At 52.0% G+C, this 21,124-nt stretch overlaps 1 protein-coding gene across 2 annotated transcripts in view; it reads left to right on the forward strand.

The window, feature by feature from the left end:
- The first annotated feature begins 4,641 nt into the window (after nt 1-4,641).
- Nucleotides 4,642-21,124, forward strand: part of ST14 (ST14 transmembrane serine protease matriptase) — a 37,404-nt gene continuing 20,921 nt past the window's right edge. The window contains exon 1 of one of the 2 annotated variants that reach the window (XM_043452528.1): nt 4,642-4,865. In XM_043452528.1, the coding sequence (XP_043308463.1) occupies nt 4,785-4,865 (81 nt within the window). In that variant the 5' untranslated portion in view covers nt 4,642-4,784. The remainder of the gene's footprint in view (nt 4,866-21,124) is intronic. The other variant, XM_043452529.1, reaches the window with a different exon arrangement.

Raw genomic sequence — 21,124 nt, forward strand, 5'->3', positions numbered from 1 at the left:
GGCCACAAGGATTCTGCCATCTCCCTGCAGGACGCCCACCCACGCCCCTTGCCTTGACAGCAACACCGCATCCTCCTGGCGTCTTCCCCATATCACCCCACCCTGCCATCTCTCCTCGTCCCAGTGAAATCCAAAAATTCAGCCCAAATGTCACTCCTATGAAGGTGTCACAGGCAGAGTTCATCTGTCCCCCTCAGCTCCCCCAGAATCCGGAACTCTTCTCAACTAGAGCTTGCACAGCAGGGCGTCTTGATTTTCCTGGTCCACGTAAGAGCTCTCTAAACGTGGCTGCAGGAAAGCACGAGGCCATGAAACTGATGAGCATGTGAGCGTATTACGAAGATCAGGCTTCTGCTCTTGGCTTTTTTCACGTACCATTTAGGAACAGAAGCACTGACCTCAAATGTCATGGGTTTAGTGTCAGGATATGTGATTACACTTCTTCCTCTGTCACATGCATGGTGTGCACGCAGTAAGCTGATGCGACACAGTGTCACGGGAAGGCTCTTGGCCTGCATCACCTTCTTTTAATCTGGGATTGCAGTAAACCCACACATGTACATTGCATTCAAATGACAACACTGGGGGCCTTCTACGTGCAAGGCATTCACAGCTCCATGAGGTAAGAGGGGATGCTGAAGGGACCTGGGAGACAACATGAGATGCTTCTTTTGTGTGTGGGGTGGGGGTGGAGCAGCAGTTTCAGTGCCATGAGCTTCTCTCCTTTTCATTACTTGGGTGGGTTACTTTCAATCATCTACCCTATCTGAAGAATACTGCATCACTGGGGACTGCAGAGCACCTACTTTGTACATCTACAAATTCCGTAGGTGATTTTGTCCCATTATGCAGAAAATCACATTCTGACATCTTCTATTTAGCTTTAGAATGCTTCATACGGCAGAAGGTGGCAGATGTTTTTTTGCTACTTATTCAGTGGACATGATTTACCGTGCCAATCAGTGTGCTAGGCCCTGAGGACTCAAAGGTGCATAAGACATTGACAGAAATGCAAAGAAAAGGTGATACATACCACAATTTATCTCTGCTCACTACAACTGGGCTGTGGGGTGATGGGGGTCTTGCCTAGATGACTTTGGGGTAGTGCGTTGCCTCCTCATGCTCCTACCTGGAAGAGGTGTGTATCATTTGCCATTTGTCATTTCCTTGCCCACAGCTAGCCATATGGCCACATCTAACTGCAAATGCTAACCTGTGCCTAGAAAGCAGAGACCTAGAAATATTCTGTGAAGAACACAAATGACTATTGTTGTGCAGGTGACTTTCTCCTGATGTGCAGAGATGTCTGTGAAGGAGAAAGGCTTCCAGTGGGTGAGAAGCATTAGGAAGAGTGCAATAGTGGGGAAGTCTGGCTGCTGAGAAGGGATTCCAGTAAGAGTGCTGGGAGGTGAGTTAGCAAAGGAAGACAGGTCACACTGTGACAGCCAGGCAAGGAGGCCCAGGATTTGATCCAGGAGACACTGTGGGCTTCATTCATTTATTTGCTGGCCGCGCTGGTCTTTGTTGCAGCTCTCGGGCTCTCTGCTGGCTCAGTAGTTGAGGCACACTGACTTAGCTGTGGAATCTTTGACATGTGGAATCTTCCTGGATCAGGGATCGAACCCATGTCCCCTGCATTGGCAGGCAGATTCCCAACCACTGGACCACCAGGGAAGTCCAACACTGAGGGTTTTAAAGGAGCTGTGATGTACGATGAGTGACCTGACTGCCATGTGTAGGAGAGATAAAAGGGTGGCCAAACTGGAGGCAGGAGATCCATTTGCTTATTATTTTTTTTTTTTCCAAAATGCATCACTTTGTTCTACTTGTAGGGTGGCCAGATACTGCAGATCTTAAGCATGTGATAGTCACGTGGTTTCTTCAATAAACCTTGGAGCTTCTGCAGTTCTCCTGGGGCCCACAGATGGCATAGTCCTGAAGAGTCAAATATTAAGCTTTCTCGGTAGCCACACCTTCCTTTGATGTTTGGGTTATTGAACACAAACAATGTGTCTTCAGCATCATCCATTTCTGTTTCTAGGAGTGCTAGCTGTGCTTTCTTCTTGATGAACAGTCTGACTCCATCTTGAACAATTTCTTTGTCACAGTTTCCTTTTGTCTTTGTATATTCTAGCATGCAGGAAAGGCCATTACAACCCCTGGTTGGGACACCAATTTTCAAAACTATGTGTTCAGGCTTATCTTAAAAAAAATATATATGTATATATATATATATATATATATATTTATTTGACTGTACCAGGTCTTAGTTGCGGCATGCAGGATCTTTTTCTGTTGTGGCTTGTAGAATCTAGTTTCCTGACGAGGGATTGAACCTGGATCCTCAGTACTGTCAGTGTGAAGTCTTAGCCACTGGACCAGCAGGAAAGTCCTCAGGCTTATCTTTAAGAAGTTGTTTGATCTTATTTACTGCTGAAGGTATCCTCTTGCTCATAGTCTGGGCCACTGTCTGGACAGTGGCTCGGACTATGGAGCTGACCTCCTCCCTGTCTAGGTGCCCCAGTGCCTCAGGGCAGAGCGCGGCGCCACGGCTTGTCTCCATGGACACAGTGGGTGCGTTCTCCATTTGATTCTTACACTAATACAGGCAAAAAGAATCCGCCTGCAATACAGGAGACCTGGGTTCAATCCCTGGCTTGGGAAGATCCCCTGGAGGAGGGAAAGGCTACCCACTTCAGTATTCTGACCTGGAGAATTCCATGGACTGTATAGTCCACGGGGGTTGCACAGAGTTGGGCACGACTGAGTGACTTTCACTTTCACTTTCTAATCCCGGCAACGGTGGGTAAGAGCTTGGAGTGGGATCCTCTGAATGGAGAGGAAAGAGAGGACGCTACATATCACTCACTTAAGAAAAAGACTTGGTGAGGTTGGAACAAATTACGTACGAGATGCAAAGGAGGGTGGAGAGTCAGAGATTACTCCCAGGTTTGGAGCCTAGGAGAATGATCATATTAAAACTGGAGGAAACAGTGCAAGATGAACAAGTCTGGGAAGGACATTTGGAGCTTGCCGACTGCAAGTTCAGTTCAGTTCAGTTCAGTTGCTCAGTCGTGTCCAACTCTTTGAGACCCCATGGACTGCAGCACACCAGGCTTCTCTGTCCATCATCAACTCCTGAGCCTACTCCAACTCAGGTCCATCGAGTCCGTGATGCCATCCAACCATCTCATCCTCTGTCGTCCTCTTCTCCTCCTGCCATCAATCTTTCCCAGCATCAGGGTCTTTTCAAACGAGTCAGTTCTTCACATAAGGTGGCCAAAGTATTGGAGCTTCAGCATCAGTCCTTCCAATGAATATTCAGGACTGACTTCCTTTAGGATGGACTGGTTGGATCTCCTTGCAGTCCAAGGGACTCTCAAGAGTCTTCTCCAACACCACAGTTCAAAAGCATCAGTTCTTTGGGGCTCAGCTTTCTTTATAGTCCAACTCTCACATTCATACATGACTACTGGAGAAACCATAGCCTTGACTAGACGGACCTTTGCTGGCTGCAAAGCAGGGCTTTTATTTTGTTTACTCTTGTCTCCCAGTACCTAGAGCAAAACAGTCTGTGCTCAGTATTACTTGTTGACTGTGTAATACCAGTAGAGCATGGAGAAGTTCCCAAAGAACTGTTAATGCCAGATTGCCACTCTTTTGTGATGTCAATGCTAGGAAGGCAGGCTTACCTCCTTTTTATTTTTAAGTTATTTTAACAATGCAGGGCATGTTGGCTTTGTGTGTTTTTAAAAATATTTATTTGGCTTCGCCAGGTCTTAATTGCAGCATGTGGGATCCAGTTCCCTGACCAGGGATCGACCCTGGCCCCCTGAATCTTAGCCACTGGACCACCAGGGAAATCCCAGATTTACCTCCTTGAAACCACAAGATGAGTTGCTGAGAAAGTGTAGAGGAAAAAGAGGCTGAAAAAGAGAGCTTTGGGAACCTTGATATTTAGGGGCAAGAAAGTAGGACTACAATCCAGGGAAGGTGGGCATTGGAGGCCCGTATGGGTATCAGATGCTGCACATGGGTGATGGAGCCAGGGACAGAGAAGAGGGCACAAGGTTGAAGAACTTGGGGAGGGCTGGGTGGGCAGCTGCTGGCAGGAGGGAACCGAGGGCAGTGGCTGGAGCGGCAGGCTGGCCCAAGGGCGGTTCAGAGTTCTGTTTGGGTTTGGAGGGGTTCTACGTGGGACCTGGATGTGGAGCAAGGTGGGGAGAATTTGAAGATGGAGGGAGGAAGGGACGGAGGGAAATCGTGGCGGGCCTCCGAGAGGCGGCTGGGAGACTGTCTTCCAGCGGAAAGGGCCACTTCTAGGTGAGGAGGAGGGCAGGGGGGTTAAGTTTCGCCATCGCTCGTTCCTTCCCGTGGGCCTGTTCGAGCCGAGGGCCACCACCGGGCAGGTAGTCAGCCTGGCGGCTCCACCGCCTTCGGGAGGTGGCTGCGCTTCCCAGTTCCCCAGGGGAGGAGGCGGCCGCGAGCCTGGTGGGTGGGGGCGGGTGGGGGCGGAGAATGGGGGAGGGGAGGGGGAGAAATGGGGCAGGAGTGGGGGGAGGGGGAGGAGTGGGCGGGGCGGGCACGGGCCGGGAAGGTGAGGCGGCGCGGCGGTCGGGGCGGGGCGACCCGGGAGCCACACCCTGAAACTACCTGCGCGCGACAGGAAGGGCCGGGCGGAGCCTGGGCGGCCGGAGCGCTGGGCCTGCGACCTGAAGGAGGCCAGTCCCGCGCCCCGGCCCCGGCCCCCCGGCGATGGCCAGAGCCCCACGGCCTCCGGGACCATGAAGAGCGAGAAGGCGCGCAGGGGCGCAGGAGGCTCCGGTGGCCTCGGCGCTGGACTCAAGTACAGCTCGCGGCCGGAGGTGGGCGGCGCGGGCGCCGTCGAGGCGGGACGCGCCGGGGCTCGGGGGTCTGGGGGCTCCGGGGAGCGGCCGGGGGGCGGCCGGGGGGGCCAGGGAATCGGGGGGTGTTTGGGCGCCGGGGGGACCAGGGGGACCGGGGAACCGGCAGCGCCGCGCTTGTCTCGGCCGAGGGAGCCGCTGCGCTGCCGGTTTGTGACCGCGGCGCCGGCCCGACAGGTGGAATTTCCTGCTTGGCGGGTGCCTGGCCGGACCTTCGGCTCAGCCCGCGGTCCCCTCCCCCGGCCCTCTCCTCCACCCCAACCCCGGGCCGTTTCCTGGCCTGGAAGTGGGCTCGTCTCGGCATCTGGTTATCTCCGCTCTGTCCGTGCGCCTCGGGAAGGAAGCCGCGGCGCAGGCTGCGAGCTGGGGTTTGGGCAGGGGAGGGAAGTTTCCAGGCGGCTCTGGCGTCCTGGAATCCTTGGCCGCTGCGGGAATTTGCTCTTGTCTTGCTAGTCAGAAGGCATCTGAGCCCCCCAGGCAGAAGGCAACCGGGAGCCCAGAGCTTCGGTTGCCGTAGAACCTGGAGCTTAGGACTCCAGGGTGGGGCTTGCTTGGTCTTCTCGGAAAGCGGATGGAGCCCTTTGGGAAGGAAGTGGGAACCTGTGTCTTGAACCTGTCGGAGACCCTGAAACAGGGAGTTCTCATTTGGCGGAAAGAATCTGTTGCTGTTGTTCCGTCGCTCTGTCCCGCTCAATCGTGTCTGATTCTTTGCGACCCCATGGACTGCACACACCAGGCTTCCTTGTCCTTCTCCATCTCCTGGAGTTTGCTCAAACTCATGTTCGTGGTGATGCCAACCAACCGTCTCAACCTCTGTCGCCCCCCACTTCTTTTGCCTTCAATCTTTCCCAGCCTCACGGTCTTTTCTAATGAGTCGGGAACTTGGAAACATTAAATCTTACCATAGAGAGTGGAAATGTGTTGTTAGTTTCTTTACTGATGGCAGTAAAAGGTCACCCTAGGTGGCAGTGCCCAGGCAGGACTGGCAGCCAGGCCTCCACCTCCCTGTAGTGGGGCCCCCAGCGTCCCCTGCACACCAGGTCACCGGGCTGAAGGCTGCTGAGAGGCAGGAACTGTTTGGGACTCTGCAAACAGGGGCCTGTCCCCCTCTCTCCCGGGACCCTGGGGCCAGTGAGCTCCTCTACTGGCCTGCACTTGGCAGTTGGGCCCGCATTGGGCCTGATTTGGGGGGTCTCACGGACCAGTCCGTTTCTCCAGGGGCATGCAGACTGAGGGAGCTTGCCAAAGACTAGATTCTGGGTCTGCCCTGGTGCGCTGAGCCACCAATCCCACCTGAGGTGGGCACTCTGTTTTCTCCACTTGTCCGCCCCGTGCAGGAGGAAGCAGGACTCAGCACCCAGTCTGGAGGCTGGGGTCTGTGGCCAGTTGTCTGCCCTGCTGGCGGCTGATGCAGCCGAGTGGCCGGCCTCTGTTTCCTTTCCGTGATTCCTGTGTTTGCGAATCCCTGGTAATTGCCTGTTATAGGGAGGGGTTCTAGAGTCCTGCCTTCTCAGCAGAGAGCCCGCTGTCTGGTGGTGTTATTTCAGGACTGTTTTTCTTCCCTCCCTCTTCCTTACTTCCCTTTTACTTCCCTTTCAGGGACCCTCTCCAGCTGATACTGCCCACTGGCCACACTGGCCTTTGAGCTCCCACGGCCACCCGTCAGCCCTCACTTCCTTCCCCTTTGGTCCCTCCTCATTTCTCACCTTCCGTGAAGCTCATCCATTCTCCATGCCAATTCGGCCGTTTTCTCCCACATGGATCACTCCATCTTTCCTCCCGCCAACCTCCTTGGAACCGGCAGTACCGTGTCCTGGTCTTGGGCTGGGCTCTCAAAGACAAATAAGATTTGGTTATTTCCCTGGAGGCCCTTATGCTCTTGAGAGCCATGCTAAGAGATGTGCATGAAAATTAGACATGACTCTGGGCTCCCCTGGCTCCTCAGACAGCAAAGAATCTGCCTACAATGCAGGAAACCCAGGTTCAATCCCTGGGATGGGAAGATCCTTTGGAGAAGGAAATGGCTACCCACTCCAGTATTCTTTTTTTTTTTATCCACTCCAGTATTCTTGCCCAATGAATCCCATGGACAGAGGAGCCTGGTGGGCTATAGTCCATGGGGTCGCCAAGAGTCAGACATGACTGAGCGGTTGTTTAACACTCTCCTAAAGGAAGTAGCTTGCTGTGCCCAAAGCTCATTTCAGTTTCTCCAGGAAGTCTCCCCTTGTACCTTCCTGCTTCATGCTTCCCCAGCTCTCTCACCCTCTGGATCACCCTGCCGTGTTTGCAGCCAGGGTCTGCGGACTCTGCCTTGGCTGTTCTGACCAGAAGTGCAGCAGCTGCCCCTGGGCTTGTCCTCTGCGTCAGCAGAGCCAGTCTGGGTCACGCTGAGTCCCTCAGGAGCGCTGTTGCTTTTGAGTTCCTTTCTCCTGGCCACTTCCATCCCTTCATGGAGGGAGAAAGGTTCTGTTTGGTGATGCTTGGATCTGGCTGCCTCCTTCCCAAGGCTGATGACTCTGGCCCCAGCACCCTCCACCTGATCCTATTACTATTAAGTGGGAGGTGGCCACCTACATGTTCCCCAGTGTTTGCAGAGACCTGATGTACATGTCCTGTCTGGGGACCGTGAGCCCAGCCTGCATGAGAGTAGGGGCACGGATGTCAGTGATCATGGACACTGATGATAACTGGGAAGCCTGCCTCATTGGGTGTCTTGGCCCCAGGTGAACCTTAGATGGTGGCCAGGCAGCTGCTTGGAAGGAGTCCTTGGTTCTTTCTCAAGTCGGTGTTGCCCAGGTGAGACTCAGTGTCCCCTCAGCATGCAGAGACGAGGATTGGGAGAGCAGATTTGGTGGGGTCAAAATCAGATGTTTCAGGGGCCAGGCTCTGCAGTTCTGGTTATTCTCAGGGTCTCCTCTCTTTGTTAGTTGGTCATCCACATGACAGATAGTTATTAGGTGCTCATCGACAGAGCAAGTGCCAGGCCCTGGGCAGTAGTCCTGAGGGAGAGCCCAGCCACACAATCTCTGCCAGGCTTCTCTGTCATTCACTATCTGCCAGAGTTTGCTCAAACTCATGTCCATTGAGTCAGTGATGCCATAGTGTAGCATAGAGATATTTGATTCTTCATGGTAAGAACTGGGTTCTGGAGAAGCCAGAACTTAGGAGCCACTTAGGAGGGGTGTCTGACTCAGGCTTGAAGGACCAGGGTAGGTGAATTATAGCCAGAGCCACCTGTGACGTGGTGACAGGAGTATTTAATGTGGAGCCAAGACCTGGTGCCACTGCTTTCCCTCCAGGTGATCTCAGAGATGTTACCTAATATCTCTATGCCTCAGTTTCTATGTTATAAAAATGATATGTATGTTACAGGCTTATTGCAAAGATTAAAAGGGATAATTTACATGCAAGCCCTTTATAAGGTGCAGCCTGGTGTATAGGTGTGTTGCCTGCCTCCGGAACACAGGGAATGTCTGTCCAGTGATGGAGACCCTCTTCCAGTCTTTATTTCTTCTCCCTTCACTCGGCTTCTATGAGAAAGGTCCTCCTGGGAAAGGGAAATGGTGCTGAGACGGGCTACGCGACCCTTTCTCCCTCCCGCCACACAAAACAGAACTTTAAGCACTTCCTTCTTTCTTGGTTCTGTGCTGGCCCCTCCGGAAGGGGAAGGCCCTGTGCTGGGAGGTGTGTGCAGTGGGGGGTTGGGGGGGTTACTGAGACCTTGGGTGCTGTGAATGGACAGGAAGCCTGTGTTCCTCAGCTCTTACCCAGCCTTCCCTCCACCTCGGTCCTGGGAAGACCTGGAAATCCATGGCCTTCATTTAGGACATGGGGAAACTGAGGGTAAGAGAAGATGACACTAGCTTGACAGCTGCCCAAGGAAGAAGCCTGTGTCACCTGCAAACCCCTGGGAGTGGCCATGAGCTGGCTCCTTGGTGGGGGTGCGTCGCATCACAGCCCTCTCCCTCCGCCCGCACCTGAGCCTCTAGCGGCCAGCCATGGTCTGTGGCTGCGGTGGTTCTGGAGTTCCCCTGGTACCACCTCCTTCTCTGGCCTGTGGTTCTGCCCAGGCTATTGGCTTATGTCTCCTAAAATAGAAAGTCTGTTCTTGGAAAAGTAGTGACTGTGACAAGCCCCCAAGGAGCCCAGGTCCCAAAGATGTGGCTTCTGGCCACATGCATGCTGCTGGAGTGTTTAGAATACTAATCATTGCTGAGTTTATTGAACATGGACCACATTTTATACCTTTTAGCATCAGTACTATTATTATCCTTTTATAAGTGAAGGAAGTGGAGCGCAGAGAGACTAAGTAACTTGCCTAAGGTCACAGAGCGAAACAGTGGTGAGATCAGGATTTGAACCCAAGCAGTCTGGCTTTGCTGTATTCCACTTGGACCGCCTCAGTGAAAGACAGGGCTAGTAGCCCAGTGGGCTCAGGAAGGGATGAAGCACTAAGGGTAATAGCTGATTTGATTTGGTAAGAAGATGGATTTTTCTTCTTGGGACTTTGTGGGACTAACACATTTATAATAACCATTTGGTAGTATAGGAAGGGTCCCTGGGAACTTCTGAGAGGCTCCTGGAACTCTCACCCTGGCTGGCAGTGGTGAGAAGAGTGTTTGGGGTTTGCTCAATGTTGGTGGGCAGTATTTGCCCTTTTTTCTTTGCTAAGAACTTTTCTAGAAGCAGAGTCCTACTGAGAATTCCATCGTGGAAGCTCGCGTTTTCAGAATTTGCTTGTTCTTCTAGGCTTAGCAACAGAATCTTTAGAATCCTTGTGATAGTTGACTAACGGCTCAGAATCTTGGATCCTTTGTTCTCTTGAGTTGGTGGTGATGGTGGTGAAAGGTGAAGAAGAGTAGGATGACAGTCCTTACTACCCATGACTAAATATGAGCACTTTGGTTTATTCTTTATCCTCACAACAACTATAGGAGAAAATGCCTAGTTTATAGATGACCATGTGTGTATATGTGTTCAGTTGCTCAGTCCTGTCTGATTCTTTGTGACCCCATGGACTGTAGCCCACCAGGCTCCTCTGTCTATGGGAGTCTCCAAGGAAGAATATTGAAGTGGATTGCCATTTCCTCCTCCAGGGGATCTTCCCCACCAGGGATCAAATCTGTGTCTTTTGTGTCTCCTGCCTTGGGAGGTGGCTTGTTTACCATTGCGCCTCCTGGGAAGCCCCCACAGATGACAGTACTGAGATTCAAAAGGTTTGCATAATGGCCCAATCCCAAAGAAAGGCAATGCCAAAGAATGTTCAAACTACCACACAATTGCAATCATCTCACATGCTAGCAAAGTAATGCTCAAAATTCTCCCAAGCCAAGCTTCAGTAGTACGTGAACTGTGAACTTCCGAATGTTCAAGCTAGATTTAGAAAAGGCAGAGGAACCAGAGATCAAATCGCCAACATCCGTTGGATCATTGAAAAAGCAAGAGAGTTCCAGGAAAACATCTACTTCTGCTTTATTGATTACACCAAAGCCTTTGATTGTGTAGATCACAACAAACTGTGAAAAATTCTTCAAGAGATGGGAATACCAGACCACCTTACCTGCCTCCTGAGAAATTTGTATGCAACTCACAAAGCAACAGTTAGAACCAGACATGGAACAACAGACTGGTTCCCAATCAGGAAAGGAGTACGTCAAGGCTGTATATTGTCACCTGCATGTTTAACTTATATAAAGAGTACATCATGCGAAATGCTGGGCTAGATGACGCACAAGTTCGAATCAAGATTGCCAGGAGAAATATCAGCAACCTCATATATGCAGATGATACCACTCTAATGGCAGAAAGTGAAGAGGAACTAAAGAACCTCTTGATGAAGGTGAAAGAGGAGAGTGAAAAAGCTGACTTAAAACTCAGCATTCAATAACTGAAGATCATGGCATCCAGTTCCATCAGTTCATGGCAAACAGATGGGGAAACAATGGAAACAGTGAGAGACTTTATTTTCGGGGGCTCCAGAATCACTGTAGATGGTGACTGCAGCCATGAATTTAAGACACTTGCTCCTTGGAAGAAAAGCTATGACCAACATAGAAAGCATATTAAAAAGCAGAGATATTGCCTTGCCAACAAAGTTCTGTCTAGTCAAAGCTATGGTTTTTCCAGTAGTCACATATGGATGTGAGTGTTGGACTGTAAAGAAAGCTGAGCGCCGAAGAATTGATGCTTTTGAACTGTGGTGTTGGAGAAGACTCTTGAGAGTCCCTTGGACAGCAAGAAGATCCAACCAGTCCATTCTAAAGGAAATCAGTCCTGAATATTCATTGGAAGGACTGATGCTGAAGCTGAAACTCCAATACTTTGGCCACCTGATGGCAAGAACTGACTCATTTGAAAAGACTCTGATGCTGGGCAAGATTGAAGGCAGGAGGAGAAGGGGACGACAGAGGATGAGATGGTTGGATGGAATCCCCAACTCAATGGACATGAGTTTGAGCAAGCTCCAGGAGTTGGTGATGGACAGGGAGGCCTGGAGTGCTGCAGTCCATGGGGTCGCCAAGAGTCAGACACAACTGAGTGACAGAACTGAACTGAACTGAAGGCCGAAAGGCAGTTAGAAGCAGAGTGAGAGTTCAAACCTAGATCTGTGCAACTTCAAAGTCTACAGCCTTAACCGCAAAGCCATTGTACAGTTGTATTCCAGAGGGTGGGTGATTGACGCACATCCCCAGCAAAGCCCTGGAACACGTGGTTGGACAGGGTCCTGAGCACCAGGCGCCAACCATGGGTCCACCGCCGACCTCTCACACCACACCTGACTGGTTTCTCCTTTGATGAGGTTGGTACACCTCACCTGGTAAACCAGGAGACCAAGTGGAGATGACACTGAAAAATGTAGCTTTTGTTTAGCATACACATGGTTAAAAATCATTATGGGAATTAAAAACATTAAAAAAAAATTTGTTTATTTTTGGCTGTGCTGGGTCTTGGTTGCTGTGTGGGCTTTCTCTAGTTGGGGCGAGTGGGCGCTACTCTTCGTCGCGCTGCACAGATTTCTCATTGCGGTGGCTTCTCTTGTTCCGGAGCACCAGCTCAAGGGCACGTGGGCTTCAGTAGTTTCGACTCCCCGGCTCTAGAGCACAGCCTCAGGAGTTGTGGCACCCGGTCTTAGTTGCTCTTGCTCCATTCCCCGACCAGGGATCAAACCCTGCATTGGCAGGCAGATTCTATACCACTGAGCCGCCAGGGAAGCCCATAGTGGGAATTTTAAAATAGAAGAACTTCACCTGCCAGAGGAAACCAATCAGACTGTTTATGTTTGGCATGCTCTGTGCAGTCTGTGCCACGCACAGGGGTTTTACCTAGCGCGTTGTTGTACATGTGCGGTGTATGTTCTGGAAGGCATCTCAGCCTCCTGTCTGCAGGGCACAGTGGAGGACTGCAGGCTGGAGGAACGAGTGTCTAGCCGCACAGCTGTGCCCAAGAGGCTGCCCTCAGGCACCCGGGTCGCTCAGGGCGGTGGCCTTGGGGCTGCCCCTGTGTCCTTCCCGTGTCGTTTCTTATATCGGAATAGCTCTGATGTGGTCTTGGAGAAATCGGCTCTGTCGGTGGCATCCTACCGGGAGGGAAAGGCTGACACCTGGGATGACTTAATCATGAGTCAGAAGGCCCTGGGCTGCCTGCTGGGGAGGCCGCGCAGAATAGCACTCTGTCCAGCTTTGCTGAGAGTGAGCGCACCACCCTGACTGCAGACGCCAAGCCTTCAGCCGTGGGCCAAGCCTTCAGCCATGGGCCAAGCCTTCAGCCTCCCACGGCTGGGACCGGAGGAGTCCAAGGAGCCAGCAAGGTGCCACTCAGACCCAGAGTTTTGAGTTGATGAAGCCAGGCCTGTAATGTGTCTCCCTAAAATGTCAAGTAAATCTCCCCGCTCCCCAGCATTTTTACTTGGTCAGACTTTAAACAATTATTTTCATATTTTATTTTATTTATTTTTGGCCACACCGCACAGCTTGTGGGATCTTAGTTCCCTGACCAGGGGTTGAACCCAGGCCCTCAGCAGTGAAAGCATGCAGTCCTAACCCCTGGACCGCCAGGGAATTCTCTAGAGAGGCTTTTTAATATCTTGGTATTGCCTGTGTATATTTTCTATTAAAAAGTTGCTTCCTTCTTTCTGATTATTGGAGTTAGGAGAGGACTTTTATTTATTTTTGGCTGTGTGGGTTTTCTCTAGTTGCGGCAAGCAGGGGCTGCTCCTCTTGTGCAGACTTCTCATTGCAGTGGCTTCTCTTGTTGCGGAGCACGGGATCTAGGGCACGTGGGATTCAGTAGCACATGTGGGCTCAGTAGTTGTGACTCACGGATTTAGTTGCTCCACTGCATGTGGGATCTTCCCAGACCAGGGATCAAACCCGTGGATGGAACCTGTGTCTCCTGCATTGGCAGGAAGGTTCTTAACCGCTGGACCACCAGGAATGCCTCAGGACTTTTTTAAAAAGTTGAGCAATGCAGAAATATACACAGTGAAATTCCTCTGAAATTCTCTCTCCCAGGTTTCATAATCCCTATAAGTGGTTTGGTTTCTATTCCCCCCACAGTCTTCTATGCATGAACCAATACTTCTGCGGATATTAGTATATATGTGTACATGTATTCTTTCCCAAATGGAATCATAATGTTCTTCCTGTTCTGCCGCTAAAGGCATGATTGTAATGAGCTAATCCATCACACATTTATTGCAGATCTTTATGCATGCTAGGATTGTGGAACTAGACACGGCTCCCTCCCGCTCCCGGCCTCCATCCTTAAGGAGCAGGTGGTTGACCTTGAGACGCTGACCAACTGTGACTGGAGCTGTGCTTGGGACGTTGGGGAGACTGGAAGGGGCAGGGCTTTCCTGGGGAGCTTCTCAGAGGAGGCACCTAAGCGAGAGTTTGGAAGGGTGGGAAGGGTCCAACACTGACTTTGACTTTTTTAAAGAGAGTTTTTTCCACGTTATTACCTACTCTTTGAAAAACCATTCTTGATTTCTGTGGATGTGCCATTCTGATTTGTTATTTTATTTGTGGTATTTGTGTGTGCTAATTGCCTGTGTTATGGAACAATGAATGGAAACAGAGCCAGGGGCCTGAGGGAAGAAGTTGATGAACAGCCCCGACCCGTTCGAATTCTGCTGCTGAATTCTGGGTTCTAGGTCTAACAGGAACATTGCTCCTGTGAAGTGGCACCAGATGACCAGAGGTTCAGTTTGAACGGTTGGTTGAGTTGAGCATTTGAGCTGGACAAAGAGCAGACCCAGAGGAGTGTTTCTGTAGCTGCTTGGAGCTGGAGGAGCTGGGAGGAATGAGGCTGGTTCTGAAGAAGTGAAGCCGCTCCATCGTGTCCAACTCTTTGCAACCCCATGGACTGTAGCCCACCAGGCTTCTCCGTCCATGGGATTCTCCAGGCAAGAATACTGGAGTGGGTTGCTGTTTCCTTCTCCAGGGGATCTTCCCGACCCAGGGATCAAACCCAGGTCTCCCACACCGCAGGCAGATGCTTTAACCTCTGAGCCACCAGGGAAGGCTGGTTCTATTGCAATGGTAATATGCTGGGCTATTGTGATGCCAAGCGCCCTGGGGGAAGGGATAACGTTGTAACGCTGGCCCGAGCCGAAAAAGAAGCTATTTCCCCAGAAAGGGTGGCCCCCAGGGGAAGGGACAGGAGAACACGGTTCCGCAGTTCTCTCCTCGCTCTGTCCTTGCACGGGTTGTAATCATGGACTGGGGCCTCCAGGCCTCTCCCTGGTGATGGGGCTTTCTTCTTTGCATATTCAGTGCTTTCTCCCAAACTGCTAGTTTTGTAGTTGACCTAATGTTCCTGGCCCTGGAGAAGGAAATGGTAACGCACTCCGGCATTCGTGCCTGGAGAATCCCATGGACAGAGGAGCCTGGCGGGCTGCAGTCGGTAGGGTCACAAAGAGTCGGAGGCGACTGAGCAACTAACACTTTCACACTCTCACTGTTCTAACATTCCTGGGGCCTTCCTGGTGGCTCAGATGGTAAAGAATTTGCCTGTAATGCAGGAGACTCGGGTTCAATCCCCTCATCAGGAAGATCCCCTGGAGAAGGAAATGGCAGCCCACTCCAGTATTCTTGCCTGGAGAATCCTATGGACAGGGGAGTCTGGTGGGTTACAGTCCGTGGGGTCGAATCCATGCCTGCTGTGCTGAAAGCGAGGAGTCTTAACTACTGGACTGCCAGGGAAGTCTTGGTTCAGAATCCTGACTGTTGGTAGATACAGACATACACCAGTGATAAAATCTTATGGAACTTAATAATGAGTACAAGTAAAATGGGAAATCTGAATCAGATCTGTGGGTTATAGCAGTGTCATGGTGTTATAGTCTTATGAGATGGTACCATTGAGGGAGACTGGGTGAAGCATACAAGGGATCTTGGTATTATTTCTTATGACTGCGTTTGAATTTACAGTGATCTCAACAAAAGTGTTAACGACTAAAAAAGCACTGTCCCATGAAACTGGAATGTGGGCTCAGTGAGAAGAAAGTCAAGAAGAAAGATGAGAAGAAATTACACCGTGCTGTTTTCACCTCTGTCTTCAGTTTCTCCTTTGTTAGCTTCTTAGTCTTGTTAATTTCTTCCTTTCTTGTTCAGTTTCTTTCCAGTTTAGCTTCTGGGGGAATGTGCCTGGTTCTGCCCCTGCAGGCAGATACTTCTCTGCCGGTCAGGTGACAGGAGAAAGGTGGGCGTGGCTGGGCCAGGAAGAGGGTTTCTGACCAAAAAGGACACGGTGGGGGCAAACTTTGTGGGATCAAAGAGACTGGCTGTATTGAGGGGTGCTGCTCTGTTATGAATCTTGGAGCCCATCTGAGATAGAATTAACTGAGGACTGGGAGAGGAAGAGACCAGGAGGATCTAAAGTTAGATGCTGAAGGTATAGTACGTGGCGGGGTGGCTGACACCAGAGAGCTTGGCGACCTGTCAGCTGATCCCTGGGGTGTAGACTGAGCTTGCTTTCCCCTTCCAGGGGAGTGGAGACAGGTCTGGAAAGTTCCCTGGGCCTTGGAACCTGTCTTGGCTAGGCTGCTTAATTCTGGCTGTGAAGAGCCAAGTGCTTCAGTCTGTCTGTCAATCAGGTTCTAACCCTGGGCAAAGTCAAGGGTAGAGGGTGTGGGGGACAGAAGCAGTAGGAAGAGGAAACTGGGGCGCCTGGCCTCCCAGGCCTGCCTGCCTGCCCGCTGTGCCCTGGGGATATCACTGATGCCAAGGGTCTAAGGGAGGAGAGGTTCAAGGGACAAAGACTGTGGACTGAGGTGGTCCACAGACACTTCCTGGGGAGGCTGGGCCCTGGCTTTGTCCTCGGGGATGCCCTGGGCTTCGGAGGTGGTGATGGGAGCCGAGTCTTTCAGGGTGGTGGGATGGGCACCGACCTACTTCCTCACAGGTCTGGGGGCCGCCTGGCTGAGGACAAGGTCAGCACGCCCAGGCCAGTGTTGGAGGGGTAGAAATCCACCCACCCCGACCCCTCGTGAAAGAAAGAAGGGGCTTGTGTCTGTCGAGTCTGGTTGCAGGTGTGTGTGGTCCTAGGGCCACAGGGGCGTGGCCAGGCGGGGGCAGTGCCAGCAACGGGGAGGGGATACAGGCATGAAACCTGCAGGAGCCGGACGCTGACTGGCAGAGAATCCCCAGGTCCCGGCCCGCAGTGCCCACGGTCGGCTGAGTCAGACCCTGGGAACTTTCCGTCTGACTCTGACCAGGTGTACGGAGTTTGGCTTTATTTCCTCCAGTGGGAGCTGTCGGTTCTGGGTCAGCTTTCTGTTCTCCTGGATGCCTTGGGGTCACAGATCTGCAGGTAATTCTGGATCCTCTGTAGGGCCCTGCTGCCTCACCCATTTCCCGGAAGGTCAGCAGCTGAGAAAAGTGACCAGGTTGAAAGGGAAGGGTCAGAAGGTCGAGCAACAAGAAGGCAAAGAGCTCAGGGAGCCCATCAGCCGCTGACGAGCCTTGGCTGGCAGTGTGTGTCTGCTGGCAGCCTCCGGGACTTCTGGGTGATGCTCATAAGCTGTTGTGGGAGGGCCCTGAGCACGGGCGCCAAGTCCAGCCCCTCTTGCAGGTACCTTGCATCCCAGGTGGTTGCTTAAAATAGGCCGACTGAAACTGACATGACCTGGCCGGCCAGCTCCTCTCACTGAGGGGGAGGTGGGTGGGCCGGGCCCGCAGCCTCCGGGAAAGGGTAGGCAGCTGGTACTCTCCAGATCCATTTCCCGAGAATGACCTGGGATGCGGGTTAAGCTTGCAGACCCGGGGGCCATGACCCTGCCTGCAGCATCGGAACCTCCCGGGAGAGGGGCCAGGGGATCTGGATGCCGGGCAAGCACTATGCTCCTTTCACTGATGTATTTTAATCATTATTTTTCACAAGCAGGCAAGTCTGGGAAATGCTGGGGTGGTACGATCGAGGGGAGCCTCCTGTTTCTTGAGAATCTGGCTTCTTTGGGGAATCAGTCACCCCAGGGCTGGTGAGTGAATGGATTCCGATGTGGGCATCTTTTCCCTTCTCCTTTGTTGCTTCGGTCATCCTGTGATGAGCGGATCAAGTGTCCTCTCTGTGCTGGTCATTGTGCGGGTCCGGAATTGCAGTGAACGCAGAGTGAGTGAAGTCCCTGCCCTTGAGAGCCTGCATGTCGGCTACTTTCTGCCCACAGCCGCTTGAGGTTTTTTTGATGGGTGCTGGTTTTTTAAGATGTATTTATTTAGTTTTTGGCTGTGCTGGGTCTTCATTGCTGTGCCTGGGTTTTTTTCTACTTGCAGAGAGCGGGGACTACTCTAGTTGAGGTGCACGGGCTTCTCACTGCAGTGACTTCTCTGTTCTGGAGCACAGGCTTTAGGGCACGTGGGCTTCAGTAGTTGTCGGCTCGTGGGCCCTAGAGCTTGGGCTCAGTAGTTGTGGCATTGAGGCTGCTCCAAGGCATATGGGATCTTCTCAGATCAGGGATCAAACCAGTATGCCTTGCATTGCAACACGGATTCTTATCCACTGGACCACCAGGGAAGCCCATGGTGCTGATTTAACTGGAGAGAGCCCATCTAAGTAGGGCCCCTCCTGCCTGGAGACAGGGTCCTTTCATAACTAGCAACTTGAAGAAGGGGCCTTTCTTCAGTTTCACCCCTGGTATCTCAGTGCTATGCATTGTACTGTGCTCAGCATCTCCCAGGGTGACAAATACAGTGTTAGGTTTTGGAATTCACTCCTTGCCCTGTCATCTCTGGTGGCCTTGAGTCATGCTGAGTTTCTAGGGACTCTGGCCAGGATCCAACTCGACCTGGCACTGGGGAGTGGCCAAGAGAGTTATGCTGGCTTGGTCTTTTCCTCTTGAAAATAAAGGCATCTTCGAAGTCGCACGAGATGGACCCTCACCTGGGGAAATGATTGCAGGCGTGCACACCGTGCTTTCTTGTTTGAACCATCTCACGGGTATTTTCTGGTTCTCATCATGGAATTGGCATCCATCCTGGGCTTCCCTGGTGGTGCAGTTGTTAAGAATCCACCTGCCAATGCTGGGGACACAGGTTCGATCCCTGTTCTGGGAAGATCCTACATGTTGCAGAGCCCCTAACCCGTGTGCTACAACTACTGAGCCCATGCTCTCGACCCGCGCACTGCGGCTAGAGAGTAGCCACCACTCTCCCCAACTTGAGAAAGCCTGTGTGCAATTAAGACCCAGAACAGTCAAAAATAAAGAAATAAATAACTCTTACAAAAGAATTGAAATCTGTCCCACCTGGTGGGTATGCTGAGTGACCGAACCCGTGACCAGCAGTTCATGGTGGAGCTGGGAGTGGCGCTTGAAGCCAGCCACCCTGTCTAGCCTCAGGTCAGTGTCTGCAGCCAGTGACATCACTTCTGCCCCTTGACCTTGATCCTCAGCTGCAGGAGCACATCATCAGGTGTCATGTTGAGGGCGTTTCGTGGCCCCTCCCAGGACTCCCTGCGACCTCTTCAGCCTCAGCTTCATCCCCTGCCTTCCCAACAGATCACACCCAACCTTGGCCAAATGAAGAACAGTCTTAAAAAGGAGAGCCTGGTGTGAAGATTGATTTATTCCCTGTCTGTTTTGACTGGAGTCTCGTGTGGATTTTGGGGTCATTACTGTCGTTTCTGTTGTTTGTAAACACGAGCACTTATCAGTAGCTGTTCTCCCGCAAGGACCATAATGACCTGCCTGCTGCAGCTGCTGGCTCGGGATCTGCTGGTCCCTGGAGCTGGTGGGAGAGCCGGCCTGGCGGGCGAGCAGCGGTCCCAGCCCATCCGGGGGAACTGGGGGAAGGGTGCTGCCCAGAGGCTTCTGAGGCTGACTTGGACACAGTTTTGCTCGCTAAGCATGTAGCTTTTAGATCTAGTGAGTTTGGTACTTAACAGAAGTAGGGTGGCCACAAGGGTCTGTTGTTTAGTCACTCAGTCGTGTCCGACTCTTTGCAACCCCATGGACTGTAGCCCTCCAGGCTCCTCTGTCCCAGATTCTCCAGGCAAGAATACTGGAGTTGGTTGCTGTTCCCTTCTCCAGGGCATCTTCCCTGATGCAGGAATTGAACCCACGTCTCCTGCACTGGCAGGAGGATCCTTTACTACTGAGCCACCAGGGAAGCCCACAAGGATCTTTTCTATAACATCAAATGAAATATGCCTTTTCCTTTTTGCCGTCTATAAATTCATTTTTTGGACAACCCCTGACTTTGGGGGGAGGATAGGCATCATTTGCATTGGCGTGCTTTAAACTGGCAGAAAGTGTGGTATTCTCCAGGGCTTACATGTCTCTCCTCCTGGGTCTTTGGGTGGTATCCCCCCATCTCTCCAGGAAGTCGGGTGGACACGGTGGTGATCTGATTTGCCCCGGTTCCCGCTCCCTGGGTCATCCTCCAGGAGCTGTGTGTGCACCTGTGATGTCCGTCTGTTCTCCAGGAAGTCGTCCCTCACTCTCTTGTCTGAGCTAGCCTTGAGCCTCCAGGATCTGACTCAAGCCGGCTGGTGAGAAGAGGCCATGAGCGTTGTGTGGTCTCTGTGGTAGGCCAGCACCTGCTTCAGCACTGGGTTTTATGTGTGCACCTGCAAACGTGTTTACTTTATGAAAGAGAAAGGAGAGGCCCAGGTGGGCATGCGCATCCTCCCTCTTCCGTCTGATCTGTGGCCTGTAGAGGGGGTTGCATGTGGGGAGAAGGCTGTGTTTGCCGTTGAGCCTGAGCTGTGGGAACTGCCTGCCTCCTATTTCCCTGGGGGCCTCCCGGTCCCATGCATCTGTAAAACGCCAGCCACAAGGGTTGGTGTGGCTGGTCCTTCTTTGTTGTTTTTCTGGCTTCACTCCCTTTGTGAAGCGGAGACATCACTTTGCCAACAAAGGTCCATAGAGTCAAAGCTATGGTTTTTCCAGTAGTCATGTACAGATGTAAGAGTTGGACCATAAAGAAGGCTGAGTGCTGAAGAACTGATGCTTTCGAATTGTGGTGTCGGAGAAGACTCTTGAGAGTCCTTTGGACAGCAAGGAGATCCAGCTAGTCAATCCTAAAGGAAATCAGTCCTGAATATTCACTGGAAGGACTGAAGCTGAAGCTTCAATACTTTGGCCACCTGATGGGAAGAGCTGACTCATTAGAAAAGACCCTGATGCTGGGAAAGATTGAAGGCAAAAGGAGAAAAGGGTGACAGGTTGAGATGGTTTGATGACATCACCGACTCAATGGAGATGAGTTTGAGTCAACTCCAGGAGATGGTGAAGGACTGGGAAGCCTGGCGTGCTGCAGCCCATGGGGTCGCAAAGAGTCGGACACGACTGAGTGATGAACAACAGCAGCAACACCTCCCTTGTGACTTTGGACAGGTCACTCCCTGTCTCTCAGCCTCGGTCTCCTTATCAGTAAAATGACTGGGTTAGGCAAGATGATCTCTCATATACCTGAAAATGGAGCCAAGAGTAGGGTAATAAAAGAGGTCATCTAGTTACTGATTAAACAGCATTTCTGGGCTGATCGGAGCCCAGGATTCACACTGCAGGGATGAACAGACCTAGGAGCCAGCCCGACCGCTAACACCGTGCTCCGCAGCCAGCCCAGGGTTGCCCCTGGCGTCCACTGTCCATGCTGTCAGCCACCTTTCCTTACCAAGGAGTTTGCTTTCCCGTTTCCCAGAATACTTGCTCCCCGAGTTCTGGATGCTGACCGAGGGAGGCCGAAGATGAAGGTCAAATCTGGAGCGCCACCTCGTGGCTG

This window comes from Cervus canadensis, chromosome 29, assembly GCF_019320065.1.
Source record: "Cervus canadensis isolate Bull #8, Minnesota chromosome 29, ASM1932006v1, whole genome shotgun sequence".
NCBI lineage: Eukaryota > Metazoa > Chordata > Mammalia > Artiodactyla > Cervidae > Cervus > Cervus canadensis.